Source organism: Salvia splendens, chromosome 17 (assembly GCF_004379255.2).
Source record: "Salvia splendens isolate huo1 chromosome 17, SspV2, whole genome shotgun sequence".
Taxonomy (NCBI): domain Eukaryota; kingdom Viridiplantae; phylum Streptophyta; class Magnoliopsida; order Lamiales; family Lamiaceae; genus Salvia; species Salvia splendens.
The window spans coordinates 10,511,062-10,531,437 of record NC_056048.1 but is presented as its reverse complement, the minus strand read 5'-3'; the positions used below and the strand labels follow the sequence as shown (position 1 = coordinate 10,531,437).

At 37.1% G+C, this 20,376-nt stretch overlaps 2 protein-coding genes and 1 long non-coding RNA gene across 3 annotated transcripts; 2 read left to right on the top strand and 1 right to left on the bottom strand.

Moving 5' to 3' along the window:
* Positions 1–602: 602 nt before the first annotated feature.
* On the top strand, positions 603–2,040 carry LOC121774082. Its single transcript, XR_006044910.1, has 4 exons — positions 603–744; positions 957–1,032; positions 1,120–1,654; positions 1,745–2,040. It is a non-coding gene; the product is annotated as an uncharacterized LOC121774082 (long non-coding RNA).
* A 210-nt stretch (positions 2,041–2,250) lies between these two features.
* Positions 2,251–7,314, bottom strand: LOC121773422. Its single transcript, XM_042170282.1, has 9 exons — positions 7,134–7,314; positions 7,076–7,093; positions 6,829–6,869; positions 6,635–6,679; positions 5,795–6,255; positions 5,496–5,573; positions 3,679–3,799; positions 2,475–2,960; positions 2,251–2,366 (listed from the first exon to the last, which is right to left on the bottom strand). Exons 5-8 carry the CDS (start codon positions 6,079–6,081, stop codon positions 2,562–2,564), a joined length of 885 nt encoding a protein of 294 aa, XP_042026216.1. The 5' UTR covers positions 6,082–6,255; positions 6,635–6,679; positions 6,829–6,869; positions 7,076–7,093; positions 7,134–7,314; the 3' UTR covers positions 2,251–2,366; positions 2,475–2,561.
* A 2,018-nt stretch (positions 7,315–9,332) lies between these two features.
* LOC121775265 (small GTPase LIP1-like) lies at positions 9,333–12,447 on the top strand. Its single transcript, XM_042172313.1, has 7 exons — positions 9,333–10,001; positions 10,827–10,918; positions 11,001–11,142; positions 11,239–11,543; positions 11,615–11,668; positions 11,754–11,881; positions 12,027–12,447. The coding sequence occupies exons 1-7, from the start codon at positions 9,905–9,907 to the stop codon at positions 12,217–12,219; spliced, it is 1,011 nt and encodes a 336-aa protein (XP_042028247.1). The 5' UTR covers positions 9,333–9,904; the 3' UTR covers positions 12,220–12,447.
* The last annotated feature ends 7,929 nt before the right edge of the window (positions 12,448–20,376 follow it).

Sequence of the window (20,376 nt, the reverse complement as noted above, 5' to 3'; positions counted from 1 at the left end):
ATTGGCGGTGACGGTCTTCTCCGGCCTGTTAGTGCGTACCTTGATGAGCGGTGACCTCCTTAAAGGTGCGGTAACGCAACAGCAAAATCTTAACACGAGTTTTCAAGTCCCACATAGTATAGCTTGTACCCACCTTCCTTTCTATTTCTTTCATGGCAGTGAGCAAGAAGTAGCTTGGGAACTCATCGAGAGTCCACATAGTCTCATTCTTCAGACGTATCAGTGTGTCTACCAACACATCGTCGCCTTCGGGAGTCCTAAGACCTTTGTACAGAAACTAACTTTGGCAAGGGATCTTCATAGTGAAAACCGAAAAGCAATTTTTGTGATATGATAATTTGATGAAGTGGGAATTGTCTGTTGCTACTTGGTTATCAATTTATAAATGGAGTTCATAGCTAATAAATTTTTTGAATGACATTTACCTAACAAAAAAATGATTAAGGGGTGCCGCCTAAATTGCAAAGTCAGATCCTTTTTATTCATAAATTTATACTCAGTGACTCAACCACCTCTTCATTAATGAAGAGGTGCCGCCTAAATAGTCAAATCTATTTCCTATAGTCCTGTAAATGTATCATGTGTTGTCATTACTTCTTTGAATAGGTAGTTCTACGTCTCATTTATTGGAGGAAAGCTCAAATATAGCTTGGGAACAAATCTTAGAACTAGTTTGCTCTAGATCATCTCCGCCGAAAACAACCATCGAATCATGGCTGCCAATGAAACACGCACAAACTACGAGTATGTGTTGCAGAGAGTGTGTGGTCACAAACGATTTCTCAATTTGATTTTTATGAACAACAGAGCAGCTTGTGAATAGGAATCTGCCTTCTACTGCAAATCTGCAACAACTCAATAAAATTTCTTCATTTCATTTTCCAATGAAATGAGATAAATGCAGTGAATCCAGGGGCACTTTATGTTAAAAAATTTCTGACATTATATGTTTGTAGGTTGCTAAGCCCAGCACACCCTCGGCTTCCGGGATTCATGAAGGTATTCTACTCCATCCAGAGTTCCAACGCAATTGTGAGTATTATAATTGGTTATGCACCTACGAAGATGGTATGACTTGTTTCCATGTTTTTAGCTTATCTATTTTTCGGTTTGTGCAAGCGATTACCGCCGGAGTTCATCGCTACACATGGTGAATCTCTTCCTGAGGATTGTACCGTTGAGATGCCTAATGGCCGGAAGTGGAATGTCAAAATTAAAAGGCGCACATGCGGTTGGTACTTCAAGCAAGGGTGGGCTGAGTTTGTGTATAGAAATCATATTCACAATGGGGATTTCCTCACATTTATCTATCCCGCCACCGGTGTGTTTCACATTACGCATTACGATTTCATGAGTGGGTGCATCCCGGCCAGGGACATTGAACATATGTAGTAGACATGGTGATATTAGATACGTTTTTATCCATTTATATATAGTGAACAAATAATTTACAGTTTGATTTGTTATCATTATAGACTTGCCATTCCACGAAACAACTTAAGAAGCTGATATAGATTCGTCGGATGATTGGTTCCTTTCGGACACCGATGAAAACTCCATCACAAACTCTCCCACCGGTGTTGAAATAACTACTCACACTATGTTGCCTGCCTTCAGTTTGGTAATAACGAACGTTCACATGGGTCCTTATATGGTTAGTAAGTGTCGATTGCATCAAATCGATCTAATAAATTAAATTAAAATTTTATTTTGATTTATGAGTATATTTCTGTATTTGTTGAAGGCTATAGAAATTGAGTTCTGGTCCGCCAATAATGTCAAACAAGGAGAGAACATGGCAGCATTTTTCACTGTCCATTATCAAACGTGGGGGGTGTTCATAGCCAACTGCAATGATATATTCATAGTTCATGGAGGTTGGATGAATTTTGTTCGGGACAACGATGTTGAAGTCGGTGTACGATGCATGTTTCAACTCGTTGATGCTGAAAATCTGCACTTTCGGGTCATATTTAGCCGCTAAGCACGTACCTCTTTCGATCTAATTCGTGCGCTTTCATTAGACGCTCTTGTTCTAACTACCTATTTTGTCATTGCTATGTGATGTCAGACCCTGTGAGCATGCTTTTGCTTTCATGATAATGCTCGTTGAAGTGTAGTATGAGTTTATCAATTAGTCTTGTGGCATGATTTAATTACGAAGAGGTGTATGCTTCTAATGAGCCAAGTAGAAATAGGGAATCAGGTTTTCCATAAAAAATAGTTAGTTACAAACATATTTCATGCCTCCAAACAAATCATTAGAAATTACTAACACACCGATTTCACTCATTCGTAAAATGATTAAACTTTCTTGACAAAAATACACATACCAATATTTGACCCCATAGATCACAACATATTTGCATTAATCCAAATAAGGTATCATACCAACTAGAAATTTTAAATAGTAAAATAAGTCTCCATTGCAGGTAGTTAAATAACCCTTTGGTACAAGTAGGTAAATAAGTATCCATTACAAGCAGATGATTCAGCTTCAATTCAGCTACCTGACTATGCAGCAAAAAGCAAAAAACAAAAACGGCCAACGCAATCGTATATTACAAGACCTTCCGAATCAAAATACCGAGGAGAACCAACACAACTGCCATGAAACCGAACACAAGATGCAAGGTGAAGGAGGAGTAGGCATTGTGCAACCCACATATGGTGCACAGTAAAAGGTTTTTCGCAACACCACCTGGTCGTGGGTCATCTGCCGTTGCAGCCTTCCCTATAGCATTGATTTTCTGACCAAAGTGACCTTCCACGGTGGCTTCAGGTGCTGCGTTATATTTGGCTTTCTCATCGTACCACATGAAGGATCCCTGATGTTTTCCTCCATATGGACACTTCCAGTAGTACCTGCCCGGATTTGTAGCCGTTTTCCATGTGATTCGTAGCTCCATTTTTCCCTTCCCACAAGAGCAATCAGGCAAACCTTCCATAGTCGCCCGAATCTGATACAGTCAATACCAAAAAAAATGTATAATAGATCACAGAAACATAGTTAAAAAATGCATAAAGTATAATAGACAACACATACGCACCAAAAATAACAGAGATGGATAAAGTTTGAAGTGATAATGTTAGAACATACAGTCATATAGGAAAAGGTCTTGGTTTAGTTGAATAACATATTCCAAATCATTTATTCATCCACATTTCTGTTGTAATGTTCTCTCGTAATTGTGTCCAGTTGGTGGTTGGCTGAATGGACTCAACAAACTGTGTACCAATGACCTCATCTTCAAGTATTGGGTTGTACTGGGCACCATCTAGCTCGGCTTCTATCGGATCTACGGGCATCTCACGGCGGATGAAGTTATGCAACAAGAAGCAAGCCATTATTAGACGAATATGAATTTTAATTGGATAAAAGGACGCACTACGAAGGATCCCCCAACACATCTTTAACACGACAAAAGCACGCTCTATAACATTACGCGCGTTGGTATGACGCATATTAAACAGTTCAATTAGATTCTGTGGCGCCTCAGTATCCAGACCCCATGGTGGAACTACTGCAGCGGAAGACACGGAAAACAAACAGGTCCTTACGGATCTATTTAGGTGATTATTCATTCGATTCCAATTTCATGCAAATAAGCTAGATCTATAGATGAACACATCAAATAAAGACATAGACATGCAATTTGATGTAGATTTGATTTTTACCTCTTGATCCATCATAGGATTGACGTTGCTTGCTGATCCACCCAGAGATCCTTGATTTATCGACCACAAATCTTCCGTGCTATCCCCATGTCCTTGATTATACATCCGTGTGGGCGGATCTCTAAGATTCAAATAAAAGTGATATGAGATCTAGGGAAAACCAACACAAACACAAACACAAGATTGTCTTGATCTAATCCTATAAATTAGGATAGAACAAGAACAAAAACCAAAACCCTAATCTCCCACGTGCTAGGGCAAGAAAATCGAGACCAAGAGGAAGAGAGAGAGAGGCTTCGATTTTAGGCGGCTAGGGTTAGGGTTAGGAGAGAGTAGTGTGTTGTAGTATATATTTTAGGGTTTTCCAACTCTACACTATTTATAAGCTTGGACTTGTTGGGCTAGGATGGGGATCCATGGAATGACTTAGATGTTGGGCTCACCCAATTAAATAAATATCTAATTAAATCAATTGATCCATGATTTAATATATTATCAATGGAATATTATTTTGTTCCACTAAAGAATAATATTGCATTCCCATCTAAATCAGCAAATTACAAATAACTTAGGTCCATTTTATTTTACAATATTTCCCGCGTTTAAGATTATCTTAATCCATCAATTTAATTATTTTGTTTGTTACGTGACTTGAATTAAATTAATTCTCCGAAGAGTTTTCTAGTTTGAAACTTTATTTATTATTCGTGGAATAAAATTCCAACTGTGCAGATTTCTGAATAATAAATTCATTTTTCAAACACCTCTTGGGGATTTAATCATACCACACTGGGCACGCGAATTCTATGAAATAATATTCCAATACCTTCATGTTATTCAATTATTACCACCCAAGATATCATGTTTGAGTTACGTACAAACTCTCCCATATTGGCGTATGAGTGAATAAACAATATTGATATTAATATCATAGACTAGAAAATACTAACCTTTTTGAAATATATATTCTTTCAGTAGATAGCAATAAAGAATACATTTCGTATTAGATCCTTTCAATGATGTACCACACCGGTGTTATTAATCTCTTCTTAGGTAAGAGAGAATTATCACAAACACCGCAACCATACCAATAGGTAGCCAAGGCCTATCTAGGTTGTGAACTCGTTTTTCTTCTTACTAGATCTGGTCAAGTCCCGTACTGGTGAACAGATGAAAGTCATCGTATTCCCCTACTTTAACCTTCTTAGTAAGAAGCCTTAGACGTGTTTATTATATTTCAATAATAAATCATTATATTATTTTATTTATTCTCATAATTAGGTAAACAGTGGATGTGGCGTTTCTTGTATACATGCATGAGCTGACTGTACAAAGGCATGTACGCTCGAAGCATATTTTAGTATACAAATCCCAACACCCCATTCCTTAAGATGGTACCTAACACCTTTAAAAGGCGTTAGGAACCCATTGCTGTTGGCATAACCGTTATCGCACAAATAATAACATCCTGAAATATACTCCCTCTGTCCCACTTTAGGAGTCCCGGTTGTGTTCAGCACGGGTTTTAAGAAATGTAAAGGAAAATTGGTGAAAAAAGATAGTGGAATGTGGGTCCTACTTTTATATATTAGTTTTATAATAAAATGTGAGTGGAAAAAGGTAAGTGGAATGTGGGGCCTATTACCAATTATGAAATATTCCAACCGGGACTCCTAAAGTGGGACACCCAAAAATGGTAAACCGGGACTCCTAAAGTGGGACGGAGGGAGTATTCAACATTAAGTACAACGACTGAGATAATAATATTCATAACAAATTAACTATATTCATAATAATCACTCGGGACAATGAAGCACCTTGTGGGACTTTTAGTCCATTTTCCCTTGACACCGCATCCCTCAACACACGAGAGTCTCCAGTTGATCCCTCCCATCCTGGTAGGACATACACGAATTGCATGTTACGGTCACAGACAACTAGTGTGTTTGTAGCTATTTGCCCCTTCCAAAACTGGTAACGGGGTTTATCTGTGCTACTCACTAACACGGGTATATATGTGCCATCCAAAGCACCTAGACAACCCTACAAGCATGTGAAATTTGTGTCAAATAAAAGAATATCAGAAAATGATGTAGAATATGGACACAAAGGATACCTTGAACCATTTCCAGCGATTATCAGCACAATCGTCGCTGGCTGGTGTAGGTTTTGATAGCAAAATTGAATACATGACAAAACAACACCAAAGACCTTGTTTACATAGTATGAAACAGTAGCCCCCGACCTCCAAAACTCAAACCTAACGATCCTATTCTTTTTGTGGTGTGCAAGAACTCCAAGGAAAATGGCAACTTGTTCTTCCACCCCAACGACCTTGCCGGCATGCAGCCCACCACGCTCAGTGAGAAGATAACACAGACGTGCGAATGTGTTACGATCCATTCGTATATTCGCAACACAGTTTGCATCACTCAAATGAAGTAGACGGTCAATTCTATGCAGTTGTCTAGGTACACTACAAATCTCATTGTACCGTTTAGCCGTCTCAAGGATTCGACTTCTCGAACGGCCTGTGCGAACCCTCAAATACCTATGCACAAGCAGAATAGTCTCCCTCCGAAATATGTACAAAATATCCTCAATCAACTGACATAGCCAAGCATAATTGGCACTTGGGTGCCTCATCTTCCGGTCAATTCAGTTCACACAAGATAATTTTGCTACAACGAAATTCGTGTAATTTATATAACATAAAAAAAGAACCTCTCTTTACAGCTTCCCAATGATGTTTAGATTCAGTTAACAAGATTTAAGCAAAACGACTTGACCTACGAATTACATACAAAATGAGACAAGATTGATAACATATAAGCAAACCAACACTACTTGAACCATCATCATCTGGGACAACATTTAGATGGACAATCACAAACGAGCCACAAATATAATACAATTTCATATTTGAACAAGATAAAACTAAGAGTCCGGCCAGTACCAAGCCTGCAAATGTGAAGTCGACGTCGGTTCCCGAGCTGCACAGCTGTGGACATACATTCAAATAAACAACATATCAATGGAAATTTATTCAATACACTTCGACATTTTCGTAGTAGTTAAAGCTTTATTTAGTGCTCCATTGACATAGAAACATCTACAAAAATGAGAACTCCCCAAGATAAAATTACCTACCGCGCAGTACTGTGTTTTACGCTTCCGATCGAGTTCCAGATCTGTGGAAATTTGAAAAAAATGGATTTTCAGGTCATGTATATAGATTCGCCCAACAAATTCACAAAATACACAAAAATTGATATGCTCCTTTGGTCAGATGTCGAAGAATCCCCAAGCTATTCTTCGATTGTCGAAGAATGTACAGATCTTAATTTCGGATGAGGGAAAAACCCAAATTGAATCAAAGGAAAATGAAGAGCTTTACATGGGGAAGGAAAAGATGAAAAGGATTTTGCGGCCTCTTTCCCAACAATTTTTGGATGTGGTATCCCCTTTCGACGACCCGCCGCTCTGCAAATTGAATGAGAATTTGAATCCAATTTTCTCTCCACAGTCGAAGAGGATGGAGTGTAGTCCGCCACTTGACACGTCAAAAGCGAGGGAAGTTAGGGAATTAACCTCCAATTCCGGGTGCAAAACTCGATGCAGAAAAAAAATCTCAATTTATTTGGAAGATTTGAAATCTGGTCCAAAACGGGTGAACAGTGAGGGCCTGTCCTTTTTTCTCGGGCCAAAAAGATTTTAAATAGCAGAAGGCAAACACTAGGAGATGCACAGATTTGGAGTGGAATCTGGGCATATCTGATAAGGTGAACATGCCCTAATAATTTTCACAGTTTTTTTATATCAACATAGTGTATTATAAATATCAACACAATGACAAAGTACTAGAAAATATCAACACAGTTTTATTGATATTGTACATGCACTATATTGAGATTGTTTGATGCATTTATTGATATAAAATTTGATTATCAACATATACGAAAATTAAAATAATAATTGTACAATTTCATCACCCGATCATCGTCGGAACACATGCAATTGAGATCTCGTTAGGATCCTTATGAAATTACCTTTAATTTGATATAATTTTTATGAAAAAAATAATTTAAATCGAGAAAGTTACATAAATTTAAAACTTTAAGATGATTTTGAGGAGAGAGAAAGTGGTTAATTCTAACTACCATTTATATGAATTGAAATTAATACCCTTTAAGTTTATTTAAGTAAATTTTTTAATTTAGAATATAATTCATGTGGCATTATTTCAACCACCAGATCTCCTAATCTAATGACTAAAATTTGGTCTTAATTTGTGATTATTAATTAGTTAGTAATTGATCATCACCCTTGTATAAAAACTAAGAATAAACAATTTTCTATTTTGGGCCGTCTTATAAAAATAGTTTCCTTTTATTTTTAATAACTTTTTTTCTCTAATGAAGTAGAACTCATTCGCTAATAATATTATCATTTTCTTTTCATTTATCTTCTGCTTTATCCATTATGCATTAAACACATGCGTCATCTAAAAAACATTAGTATCTATTTATATGGAACGAAGTGAGATAAACCTAAACTCGGAACCTTTGGCCCCACTCGCGTGTGTATTTTGTACACGGGGGCAGACACATTGGGAGAAGGGTGAGGCTTATGGCCTTACCAAAAATCATCTATAGTGCTTACTAAATAAATGTTTTTAAAGACTAAATCATAAAAAATTACTATGACAAAAGGGTTGAACTAAATCAGAAAAGAAAAACTGTAGATAAAAAGGATAACAATGGCGGCAGGTGTTTGGCAGGTGTTTGTGAAGAAGATGATTCAATTCATAATAGTATAATACTACTTGTATTACTAAAGATCGCCTATAAAAAGGTGTCTAAAAAACTGTGTTAATTTATTTATTGATTTAAATTATAAGTTCAAATGTTCATTTATTATTTTAAAATAATAGTGCTACTTATTCTTTTCAATTAACCGGTGGTACAATAGATGAAATATGTTATGGTATGCATATTAATTTTTCTTCCTAATTCATAACCTATTTTCAATAAATTGTAGTAAGTACTATATTAATAAATTATAAATCTATCAACAAATTTAATGTTTTAGGTTTAATGCATTTGTATAGTTGTTGAGATTGCGATTTTTAATAATTTACTTAGTGATATTTTTTACGTACTCTTTCCGTTCTATAAAAGTAGACAATTTTAAAATGATACAAGTGTTAATGCGCAATTTATAAAGTAAAAGAAAGATCAAAAGAAAATGATAAAAATATTATTAGTAGAGGACGAACAAAACAAAACAAGTATTTACTTTTCTGGAACGAATAAAAATAAAAATAGTGTCTATTTTTTTATAGAACGAAAGAAATATTACTATTAGACATATATAGTCAGCCCCTACTAGGATATTTTTCTGCGCCTGCCCCTGTTTGTACATATTGAACATCGTCAACACTTGTCATCATCTTATCATCGAAAATTTGAAAAACTGTTCAGTTTCTGATTTCCCATTTTGTTGATTTTATTTGATTTTAATCCTTTGTAGACATATAATGTGACGGGATAATGTCAAAATTCATGAACTCCGAGGACTAAAAGGCAATTTAACCAAATATTCAAACACCAGTAAAAGTCGCAGTTTACATGCCATTGTAGTCGTGTTTCAAGAATCCCAGATCTAACCGTTCAAACTGTCAATCCGATCCCATTTGCTTCCATCTCTGTCGGCAGCTGACGCAAATCCCATCTTAGATCGCTGCTATATAATCTCTCTGATTTACGCGCAATCGTAGAAATCTCACTCCCCGCTAGATTTTCGAAGAAAATCGAAGTCTATACGGTTCTTGCATATATCTTAGTTGCGTCTTTGTGTCTAGAAGAAGAAAAACATACAAGTTTTTTTCAGCTGAACCTTTTCTATTTCCAACATTATTAAGCTGAAAAAAAGCTGATTCGTTTTTATTTAGTGTTTTTTTGTGGCATTATGTTCTGATTGGAGGTGATTGTTTTGAAGATATTGAAAGATCTATCCTCGTTCACATCTTATTGGGATTTTCCAATGTTGAATTTGTTGCCTCTGTGAAATGGGTTTTAGGGGTGGAATCTGAAAGTCCCAAATCCATAGATCAAAATGCTTTCTTTGTTGAAGATTTAGCTTGTTTCTTGATGTAAAAGTAGTGGTAAGGAGAGTGGATATTATTGGATATTCACATTTTCTTATTGGAGAGAGAGAGAGCGAGATGTTTTGGAGGGAAAAGGAGAGAGAAAGAGATATCAAAGAGCAAGATGGAGGGCCTCCTGTTGGGCAGGTCAGGGTGCTTATTGTTGGGGATTCAGGTAACCTTGACATTGTTTCAGTACATCCTGGATTTAGTTCTTTGTTTGTGATATATGATGTTTCTGTTAATCTTTGTGTTTTGTTCCCTCTAGAGTTGTTAATTGAGCTTTATAGTAGTAATGTGTTGTTGAATGTTGTGGATGCTGAAAGAGTGAGATTCGATGTTGCTACTCTGTGTTTGTGTTTGAGAGTATTAGGAATGAGAGCGTGGAAACATTTGCATGATGTTAGTGTGATGCATATATGATTTATGGTGAGCTTCGTTACAAAATCTCGAGAACTTCGTGCATTTGGATGCATATTTTCTTCCTTTCATTTGAAGTCGCGCCCTTGTGATTTAGGCTATATGGTTTTTGGTGGAAACTGTAAGTGGTGTGAGAGGTGGGAATGAGTTAATTTCTGTTGATAAAAACAAATCATATGCTGATGTATATATCTCTTAAGAATGCAGAGCATCACCATACCTTAATTAGGACTAGGTATAATACTTTAACCCTTTAACCTAAATCCGCAAAAGTTGGTTATCATGAAGTGCTATACTATACTACAAGATATGTTGCGATCGCATTAGGAGTCAAGTACATGCTCATGACCAGTTTGTCCAAGTGCTAAAGATAGGTTACCAAGATTTGTTATCGATAAACTCATAACTTTGATTCTCGTGTATGTTTGATGCATGATTCCGTGGTGGCTGTAAGGTTTAAATCATAGGATTAAAGTTATTGGGATTTAAATTGCAACGGATAATAATTTTAGATTTGTCTTGTGCTATTTAGCGGATAATAACATTGTTAGAGATCTGATTAATCACCACTTTAACTCAGGTGTGGGTAAGACTTCTCTTGTTCATCTGATAATGAAAGGTCATTCTGTTTCTCACCCTTCTCAAACGGTCGGCTGTAGCGTAAGTGTAAAGGTAAGCCATTTGTCTGTCATCCTTGAATGCATTGGAAACTAGACTTTATGTATCATATTCGTGCAACTTTTCTACTTTGCAGCATACGACATATGGAAATTCTGGTAGCTCCTCTAATAGTTTGAAAGGTGAAGCTGAGAGAGACTTTTTTGTCGAAATCTGGGACATATCAGGGCACGAACGTTATAAAGATTGCCGGTCTCTGTTCTACTCTCAAATCAATGGTTAGCAATCATTATTTCGTTTGTTACTCAAAAGCTCCTTATATTCATTTGTTGAATTTCAAGGTCTTCATTTTTGGCGGGAACTTGAATTTTTAGGTGTTGTGTTTGTTCATGACCGTTCTCAAAGAAGGACAAAGTCGAGCTTACAAAAATGGGCAGTTGAGATCGGAGAAAAAGGGACATTTTCAGCTCCTTTGGCATCAGGAGGTCCCGGTGGGCTCCCTGTTCCCTATATTGTCATTGGTAACAAAGCTGATATTGCTCCAAAAGAAGGCACTCGAGTCAGTAGTGGTAATCTCGTTGATGTAGCCCGTGAGTGGGCTGAAAAACAGGGATTACTCCCACAGAGTGAAGAGCTTCCATTAGTCGAGAGCTTCCCCAGCGGTGGAGGCCTTATAGCCGTAAGTTTAGTCCAATAATACAGTTCATAACTACTCATTGACAATCATATTGATTTCCATCACAAATATAGGCAGCTAAAGAAGCCAGATATGACAAGGAAGCTGTGATGAAGTTTTTCAAAATGGTCAGTGTTTTTATTCCTATATGCCTACATCATACACTCGTTTCTGTCGGTACAATCTCATAAATTAGGTGTGTTACGTTTCCAGTTGATCAGGAGAAGGTACTTCTGCGATGAATTACCCGGTGCAGCCCCCTGGTCATCCCCTGTTGGTCGTTCAATTTCACAATCTGGCGAAATCTCAGGTGACGAAGACCATCTATACAAGAGCTCGAGGTATGATACAAATTCAAACATGCACTGTTTTTCATTTCTATTTAAAGTTATACACTGTTTTGATGTGCCTTATTTTAAGCCATCGTAGCCTTGTCTAGTCGAGTTTGAAACGAGCTTTTTTGCGGTGTGTGTCGTTGGTTTTCAGCCTGATTGGAGACTCGTACAAGTACAACGTGCTTCCCCCCCTTCCTGCTCAACGCAATCTGACACCACCTCCCACGCTCTACCCTCAGCAGCCCATGTCGACTCCTGACAACTACAGCATCCCCAGATTCGCCCTCGCGAGCTCCCATGAGATCACCAGCACAAGATCAAAGCGTATGGACATCAATGTCTAACGTCGTCCACCTCACCACGTACATCTTGCAATATATATATATAGTGGTGTTTTTATTCCATCAAAATGTGAAATGAAAATTGATTGTATACAAGCCATTTTTTGCCATTCTTGTACTTCCTTGATTCTTTTCAACCACCATGCAAAGGTGGATATGTGTAAAAAGGGATTATTGGTGAACTTCATTTGACATTTTGAAATTATGCAATAACACCCCTTAGTGTGATCACATTATTTTTGATTCACAAAAAGACAGAAGCTAAACTGAAGTAAAATCAATTTTATTTAGAAATGATTTATAATTAACATCATTTTTCTCTGCACAACTCGTGAAAAACTGGCAATGAACTCTTGTGCTTACCATAAAGGGCATCGTCTATAATTTTATGCAAATAATTAAAAAAGAAAATCATGCGGATTTCTGTTTGATTTGGAAATTCTTTACCGTTTCTTGGGCAAGATTTAAAAGGGAGGGAGAGAGAAATCAGTTTATTTATTTATTAAAAACTAAATGTGCTTCTCTAGTGTTTTAATTGCCTTTGGGCAAAATCGGGATATATAGCTAAAAACGCTAAGTTACGAAGTTTTGAGGTGTGTTTGGACGGTGGAATTTGAATTGAAATTGTAAACTAATTGTAAACTATTATTAGAGTTATATTATTATTTTAAAAAATGGAAGTTTGTCCTTACGTATATGGCAAACACACCATGAGAGTGTTAGTGTGTTACACCAAGCAACCAACTTTATGCAAATGGATGAAAGTTTAATAAGGTCCACTGCACAAAAATAAAAAAATTACCTTTTAGACATAAATTGAGACGCAATCACTTGTCTTTGAAAGTTTTTTAAAATAACAATAATTTAGGACGCAAAAGAATTAGGGACAAATTAAATTAATTTTTTACTTTTTTTAGGACGCTTTCATTTGTGTCCTCCGATTTTAGTTGGGACAATACAATAAAAATACTTTTTGAAGCGTAGGTGGTATATTTGGAAACACAAATTAACATCCTTAATTGCATAAAAATGTCTTTAACGGGTTTTTTTTTATCGTTGTAGTGGTACTTTGGATAGTTCTCAACTATATTTTCGTGAATAATTTCTTCTTTTTTTTCCTCCTTATTTATTTTCATTATCTATATTCTCAATGACATAAGTGAATTAAAATTAAAACATCTCTTGATTACAATCATAAAATGATCAAACAGATATGTTTATATAAGAATTTAGTTTAACATACTACTCCCTATGTTCCATAGTAGTAGAATAATTTTCATGTTCCATAGTAGTAGAATCATTTTCTTTTTTTAGTAAAAGTCAACAAATTTCTTCTCTCTTACTTTATTTTTTTTTCTTCTCTCTCCACCTTTTTTATTTCTTACTTTATTATTTATTTACTTAAATCACTTACCACAACTTTTCTTAAATTGCGTGCCGAAATATTTCAAGAAACACAAATTCAATTCAAGTTCGTTTAACATACTAATGTACAAGTATGAAGCGAAATAATGAAATAAGATACGAAATGATTATGCTATTTATGCGAAAAAGGTTTAAATAATCATAAAAAAAACTGCGGAAGTAATATTTTTTCAAGACTCGATCAAGACCAAAATAAGAAAACAAAATTACTCCGATGAATTTGAAATGATATGGTATTATTAATATGATCAAGAAAAGGAGGATAGTACTATTTTTCTCTGCATAAATTCTCAAAAATTGGCAATCGACTCGTTCCCTCGCCATAAAGGACTTAAGCTATGTACCCATCGATCTTCATCTTTAGTTCTTGCTCACTAGTCCCCGTTGTCGGAGAAAATCGAACAATGCCATCCGATAACGGAGACCACTTGTTTGTCTCCGATGAGCTCGAGTTAAGGTTGCTCCCTTTATCCTTGAAACTTTCCATTGTTATACTCCTATATGAAGAAAAAAATCAATAAATTATGTCAACAAATTAATTGAGACATATATATCTACTATTCTCACAATATATATTCTCCCCCATCCATACCACTCTTAAACTGTCTCAATGAGTGTGTCACGTATACATAAAAAGTTGTGTGTGTATTCATATATTTATTAATGTAGGGTTTATACATTTGAAGCTTAGCCGGTAATATTTTAGAATTGTGAGAGGATTTGATACGGGAATATCTTCAAGAATATTCCTCATATCTTATTAATTATTTAGCTATCATATCTTTCTAGAATATTTATTTCTTTTTCATTAAGTTAGGTTTATTTCTTGTTCATTAAGTTAGAATCTTCTATTATAAATAGGAGATATTGTTATTTTCTTCAAGCAATCAATATATCAGAATTATTTTACTTTTATCGTCTCTTTCATTTCCTGCGATTTGCCGATTTTCCGCAAAGATCAATTACATCACACTTAAAAAATGAGAGAGCCAAAAGCATGTAAACACTATACACCTGCTCCTGCAGCATCCCAAACAAAATTATTCTTCGGATGGTTCTTAGAGCATCTACAACCGTGCTCTTGCCAGCGGCACGGTTGTGGGCCCGGGTGGTACTATTCATGCCTGCTCTCTGGCAAGAGCACAACACCCACAACTGTGCTCTTCCGCAAGGACGAGCACAATTAATATAAAATTCAATTAAACAAAAACATTTCCATAATATTAAAATCCATTTAAAAACCACAATAAATATTACAAATTACAAATAAAATTAAAAAATACATAATTAAAATCCTAAAAACTAAAAATTACATAATTAAACTCCTTAAAATTAAAAATTACATAATTAAAATCCTAAAAATTAAAAATTACATAATTAAACTCCTAATAAGACTACGCATCCGGCGGGATCAACCCCAATTGTTTTTGGAGACCTTTTATCATGGTCTCGTGTGTTTCAAGTTGCGTGGGGGTCATAGATGACCTATCGGCCATATTGAGTTGGCTTAAGAGCATCCACAGCGAGTTGTTCGGGGGTGGAGGTGGCACATAGGGAGCGGGAGCGGCTTCGGGAGTGGCTTCAAGAGTCAAGCCGCGACGACGGTTGGCCGCCGCCTTCTTCCTTCCTTAGGGAAGGCGTTGGGAACCGCTCGGTCCGGCGTCGGGGCTACCCAAGTTAGCTCCGGCGAGTTGGCTAGCCACTTCTTCCGAGCAGGAGTCGGATAGGGCTACCGACCTTGATCGTTTGGAGGAGGCGCTAGAGGAGGATGTTATGCCTCCCTTATACTTCGGGTGCGTCCGCGTCTCCTGCCAAACGTTAAGATATTTGAACGACTTACCGTTCATGGATTGGTAGGTGCTCAGCGCGGCGGTGATGATGTCGACCTCGCTTCGGCCGCTCCCGGCATTCCGGGACTCCTGGATGAAATAGCCGTTGAACTTGCCAATTTCTTCGTTGGCTCGGCCGATGCAGTTGCGCACCATACTCTCGGTGCGCTCGATCGTTCCCGGCGGCCGGTTTGCATTGTACCGGCTAGAGACGTGCCACCAAAAGTGATCGCCGGATTGGTTCGTTCCAACCACCGCATCTTCGGAGATTTCCAAGTACGCCTTGAACAATCTTTCCATCTCCGCCGGTGAGTACGGTGTGCGGACACCGGCGCGAGATGGAGGAGTCGGCATTTGGGAAGGGGTGCGAGGCCTAGGCTCCGGTGTCCACCCGTAGCGCCCATCGGAGGCACCTTGATCGTCGATTGGGTATGGCCGGTAGCCACCCAGAATGCCCGAATCTTGGGTGAGAGGAGGGGCCGAATATTCCGTTTCCGGACTAGGAAACGGTTGTGAACCGAACCATTCGGGGTTCCAACCGTGGGAGCCCGAAGGGTTATCGTCTTGGCCGGACATAGTGATGTTGTAGGGTATGAGAGAATGAAGATGAAAATAGATATGAGAGAATGGAGATGAGAATGGATATTGGAGAATGATGATGAGAGTTGTGTAGTTTGATGTGAATTTTTGGGGTGAAATTGGGGGTATTTATAGATGAAAGTGTGTATTTTTGGGGTAAAAAAAATGAAAAAAAAATTAAAAAGGTGTAAAAAACGGTTATAAACGGATATATTTTTTTGGGGAAGTGAATTTTTTTTTTTTTATCGGTTTTTTAATAAAAAACCGATTTTTAAAAAAATAAAAAATAAAAAATGTTTAAACACAACGGCTATGCCGTTGACGAATGGGAGTGCGCCACGTGTGCGTCCGCTGGCACGGACGTGCTCGATACATCGAGCAGCGCCGTGCCAGCGGTGCGAGCGCAGCGGCGGCGGATGGCGTCCATGCCAGCGGCGCGGACGGCGGTGGTGACGGATGCCACCGCTGCGCATGCTCTTATGTTTCTGATTCATACATGCCTAATGCTTTGAATAACGTGGCAAAATGCCCGTTGTTTCAGCGCTTTGTCCGGCACTGTCTGGAGCACCATGAATATTTCTAGTAGAAACAACAATCATAAAACATACCATCATTATAATTACCTATTTCATAAAATGTTTTACCCTTGTTTCAATTTAGTACAAAAAGTATTAAATTTACATATTTCATACAAAAAGTTACATTAGTGTTTTAAGTTAATACATTCTGTTAAATATTTTAAACATTGTTAGTTAGTTTATAATTTGTCCAACTTATCATCATAATAAAATAATAATTAGATATTTCATACAATTAATCACTCTAAAAAACTAACATTCAATATCAATTCTTCCTTCAATATACTCTATTTTTTTTATTGTATTCTTTATAGAACACAGTATAAAATAAGTCCATATTTCATCTTTACAAAATGGCTAATTTGAGCTTCCAATAGTCAATAAGTCAATATTTAATTTTTCATTTTTACAAAAAATGCAATTCGCTAATTTGATGGTGAAGAGTGGTGATTTTTTTTCTGTGTTTTTCATTTTTGTGAGTAATAAAAATAAAAATAAATTTGTTTGAAATAATAAATAGAAAGTTTTAATTTAAAATTTTTTGTACAAATTTAAAACATTGATGAAACTTTTTTGTATGTATAATGTAATTTGAAGTAACGGTGTTAGTAGAGACTTGACGGAATGTATTATTTAAGAACACTAAGTAAACTTTTTGTATGAAATATGTAAACTTAATACTTTTTGTACTAAATTGAAACAAAGGTAAAACATTTTGTATGAAACATGTAATTATGACCAAATAGCATCGAAAATAAACATTTATATTTTACTACTCCCTCCATCCACCATTTAAAGATTCTTTTGGCTTTTGCCATTTTGGTTTGTCCACGATTTATACAACCATTTACTTTATTCTACTTTTAGTATGCAAACCCCACGCTCCACCAACTTTTTACACTCACAATCCAATATATAACTAATACTTTAAATGGGTCTCACATTCCACTCACTCTCTCCTTTTACTTTTCTTCACAAAGTCAAACAATATCTTAAAACCCGTGCGGAGTCAAAAGGGCTCTTTAAATGGTGGACAGAGGGAGTAAATTCTAATAATACCAATTAATTAACAATAAATGCGGGATGTACTTAAAAAATAACTAAGTTTAAAGTCACAACATACATCCAACCCCGTGCAGCCACATGCCACGTAACATGCAACATTGTAAACACTACCAAGCAATATACATGTGTGGAAGCTCTAGATGGATTTATGTAGATTGCATGGTAGTTATAAGCAAATCGCATTTTACATTGTTGAGTTTTGCATTGTAGACATAAACTGTTTAATTTGCATTATACATATAGTCGGATTGCATTTATATGCAGCTTATTTTGCATTGTAAATAATTTATGTTTATAATGCAAAACTCAATAATCTAAAATGCAATCTGCATATAAAGCAATATGCGAAAATCCATCTATAGCCTTCTACAAATGTATTGCATGTTACGTGCAACGTGGTAGCACGAGGTTGCGACTCTAGATTAAGAATGCGCCATAGTGCCCCCTACACGTAACACAGAAAAATAATCCAATTCCACAGAGAATGCAACAAAGCAATATTTTCACATAAATCTCGAAAAATGCAACCCATCGTTACCTTTCGATTATCAACGCTTGTGTCACTTGGACCGGGAGCAGACGCTTGGCCGAAGATTCCAGAATCTGGACCAATTCAGTCGGAAACTAGGCCAATTCCTAACATGGGCTAAAAACATTGCCCTGTCTGTCGCCCAAGTCCGGAGCAATCGGAATTGATAGATGTGTAATTAAACAACAATCTACCAATATTTTTATTTTATTTTCCTGAAATGTACAAAGCAATTATTCGCCATTATACCAAATCCTTGCTCAACAAATTAGGTCGCATATCATGAAGACCGGCTTCTAACTATTGCATGTAATCATATTATTCATTTTAAGCATATTAAATGCATGCACAATAAGAGTTTTAACTATACACTGCACAAGATTTTATGTAATTTCTTCAATTTAATTACTCTAATCACACACTCAAGATCATAGTACTATTTAATAGGTGGTATGAAATTATCAACGACATAACTCGATCCTAATCTCGTAATCTCCCCCCTCCTATATATATTAATATTATCAAATACCAGGACATTCTATTCTTAACGATGGTGATCGAGAGAGGTGGGATATTGCAGAGGTTGCATATTGGCGAAAGGAAGGGAATTCGAGAGAAGTAGAGTATATTATTTCACTTGTGTATACAATGATTTACATAGCTCTTCAATTTATAGTAATGACTTCTCCCTATCTATGGTAAGTACTAAATTGTAATCACTCTATTCTTATGGAATTATACAATTACTCAATCACTGATTTCCTGCAATCTTCTTTAATTGTGTGCATATCTCGTGTGATTGTGATTTGCTTTGACACTCCCCCTCAAGTTGAGAAACGGTATCTCCGATGCTCAACTTGCCCAAAATCTCTTTGAAGGCCTTCGGGTGGACTGCTTTGGTCAAGATGTCCGCTAGTTGTTCTTCTGAACGTACGAAGGGGAACTCAATGGTACCTGCCTCAAGGTTTTCTTTAATGAAGTGTCGATCAACTTCCACGTGTTTCGTTCTGTCGTGCTGCACTGGATTCTCTGAGATGCTGATTGCTGCTTTATTGTCACAGAATAGCTGACTTTTCCGCGTTGGTGGGTAGCCAATTTCTGTTAACAGTCTCCTTAACCACATGATTTCCATTAGTCCACTATTGATCCCTCTGAACTCGGCTTCTGCACTGGACAAGGCTACCACCTTTTGTTTCTTGCTTCTCCAAGTAACAAGATTGCCTCCAACAAAGGTGAAGTAGCCTCCTGTAGACCTTCTATCGACCGGGTTACTTGCCCAATCCGCATCGGTGTACCCGTCGACTTCTAGAGTTTCTCCTTTTGCTAGGAACACTCCATAGCCCACCGTGCCTTTCAGATATCGGACGATCCTCAAGGCGGCTTCCATGTGGTCGGCTTGTGGTTGGTGCATAAACTGACTTACTACGCCAACTGCATATGTAATGTCTGGCCGGGTGTGAGACAAGTAGATTAGTTTCCCGACTAGTCACTGATATCGTTCACGATCTGTGAGTGCAGCCCCTTCTTCTATCTTTAAGCCGTGGTTCGTGATCATGGGAGTTTCTGCAGGCTTGCATTCCAATAAGCCTGTCTCTGCCAACAAATCTAGGACATACTTCTTTTGCCTTAAGAATATTCCGCGTTTGGATCTCAACACTTCAATTCCAAGGAAGTATTTCAGTGCTCCTAGATCTTTCATTTCGAATTCCTTGAACAGATTTTCTTGTAGCCTTTGAATTTCTTCACCATCATCCCCTGTGATGATCATGTCGTCCACGTAGATAATTAGACACGTAATCTTGTCTTCCCTTTTCTTTGTGAAGAGTGTGTGATCCGACTGACTCTGTTTGAATCCTTGTTTGGACATTGCCTGGCAAAATCTCCCAAACCAGACCCTTGGTGATTGTTTTAGTCCGTACAACGTCTTCCTCAAACGACATACTTGGCCTTTTCCGAATTCTGCTGCGCAACCTGGTGGTACTTCCATATAGACTTCCTTATTTTTTTCGAGTTCTCCATGGAGAAAGGCGTTGGTGACATCAAACTGTTGTAATGGCCAATCTTTACATGCTGCGACGGATAGTAAAGCGCGAACAGTGTTAAGTTTGGCAGCTGGGGAGAAGGTTTCTTCATAGTCAATCCCATAAACTTGCGT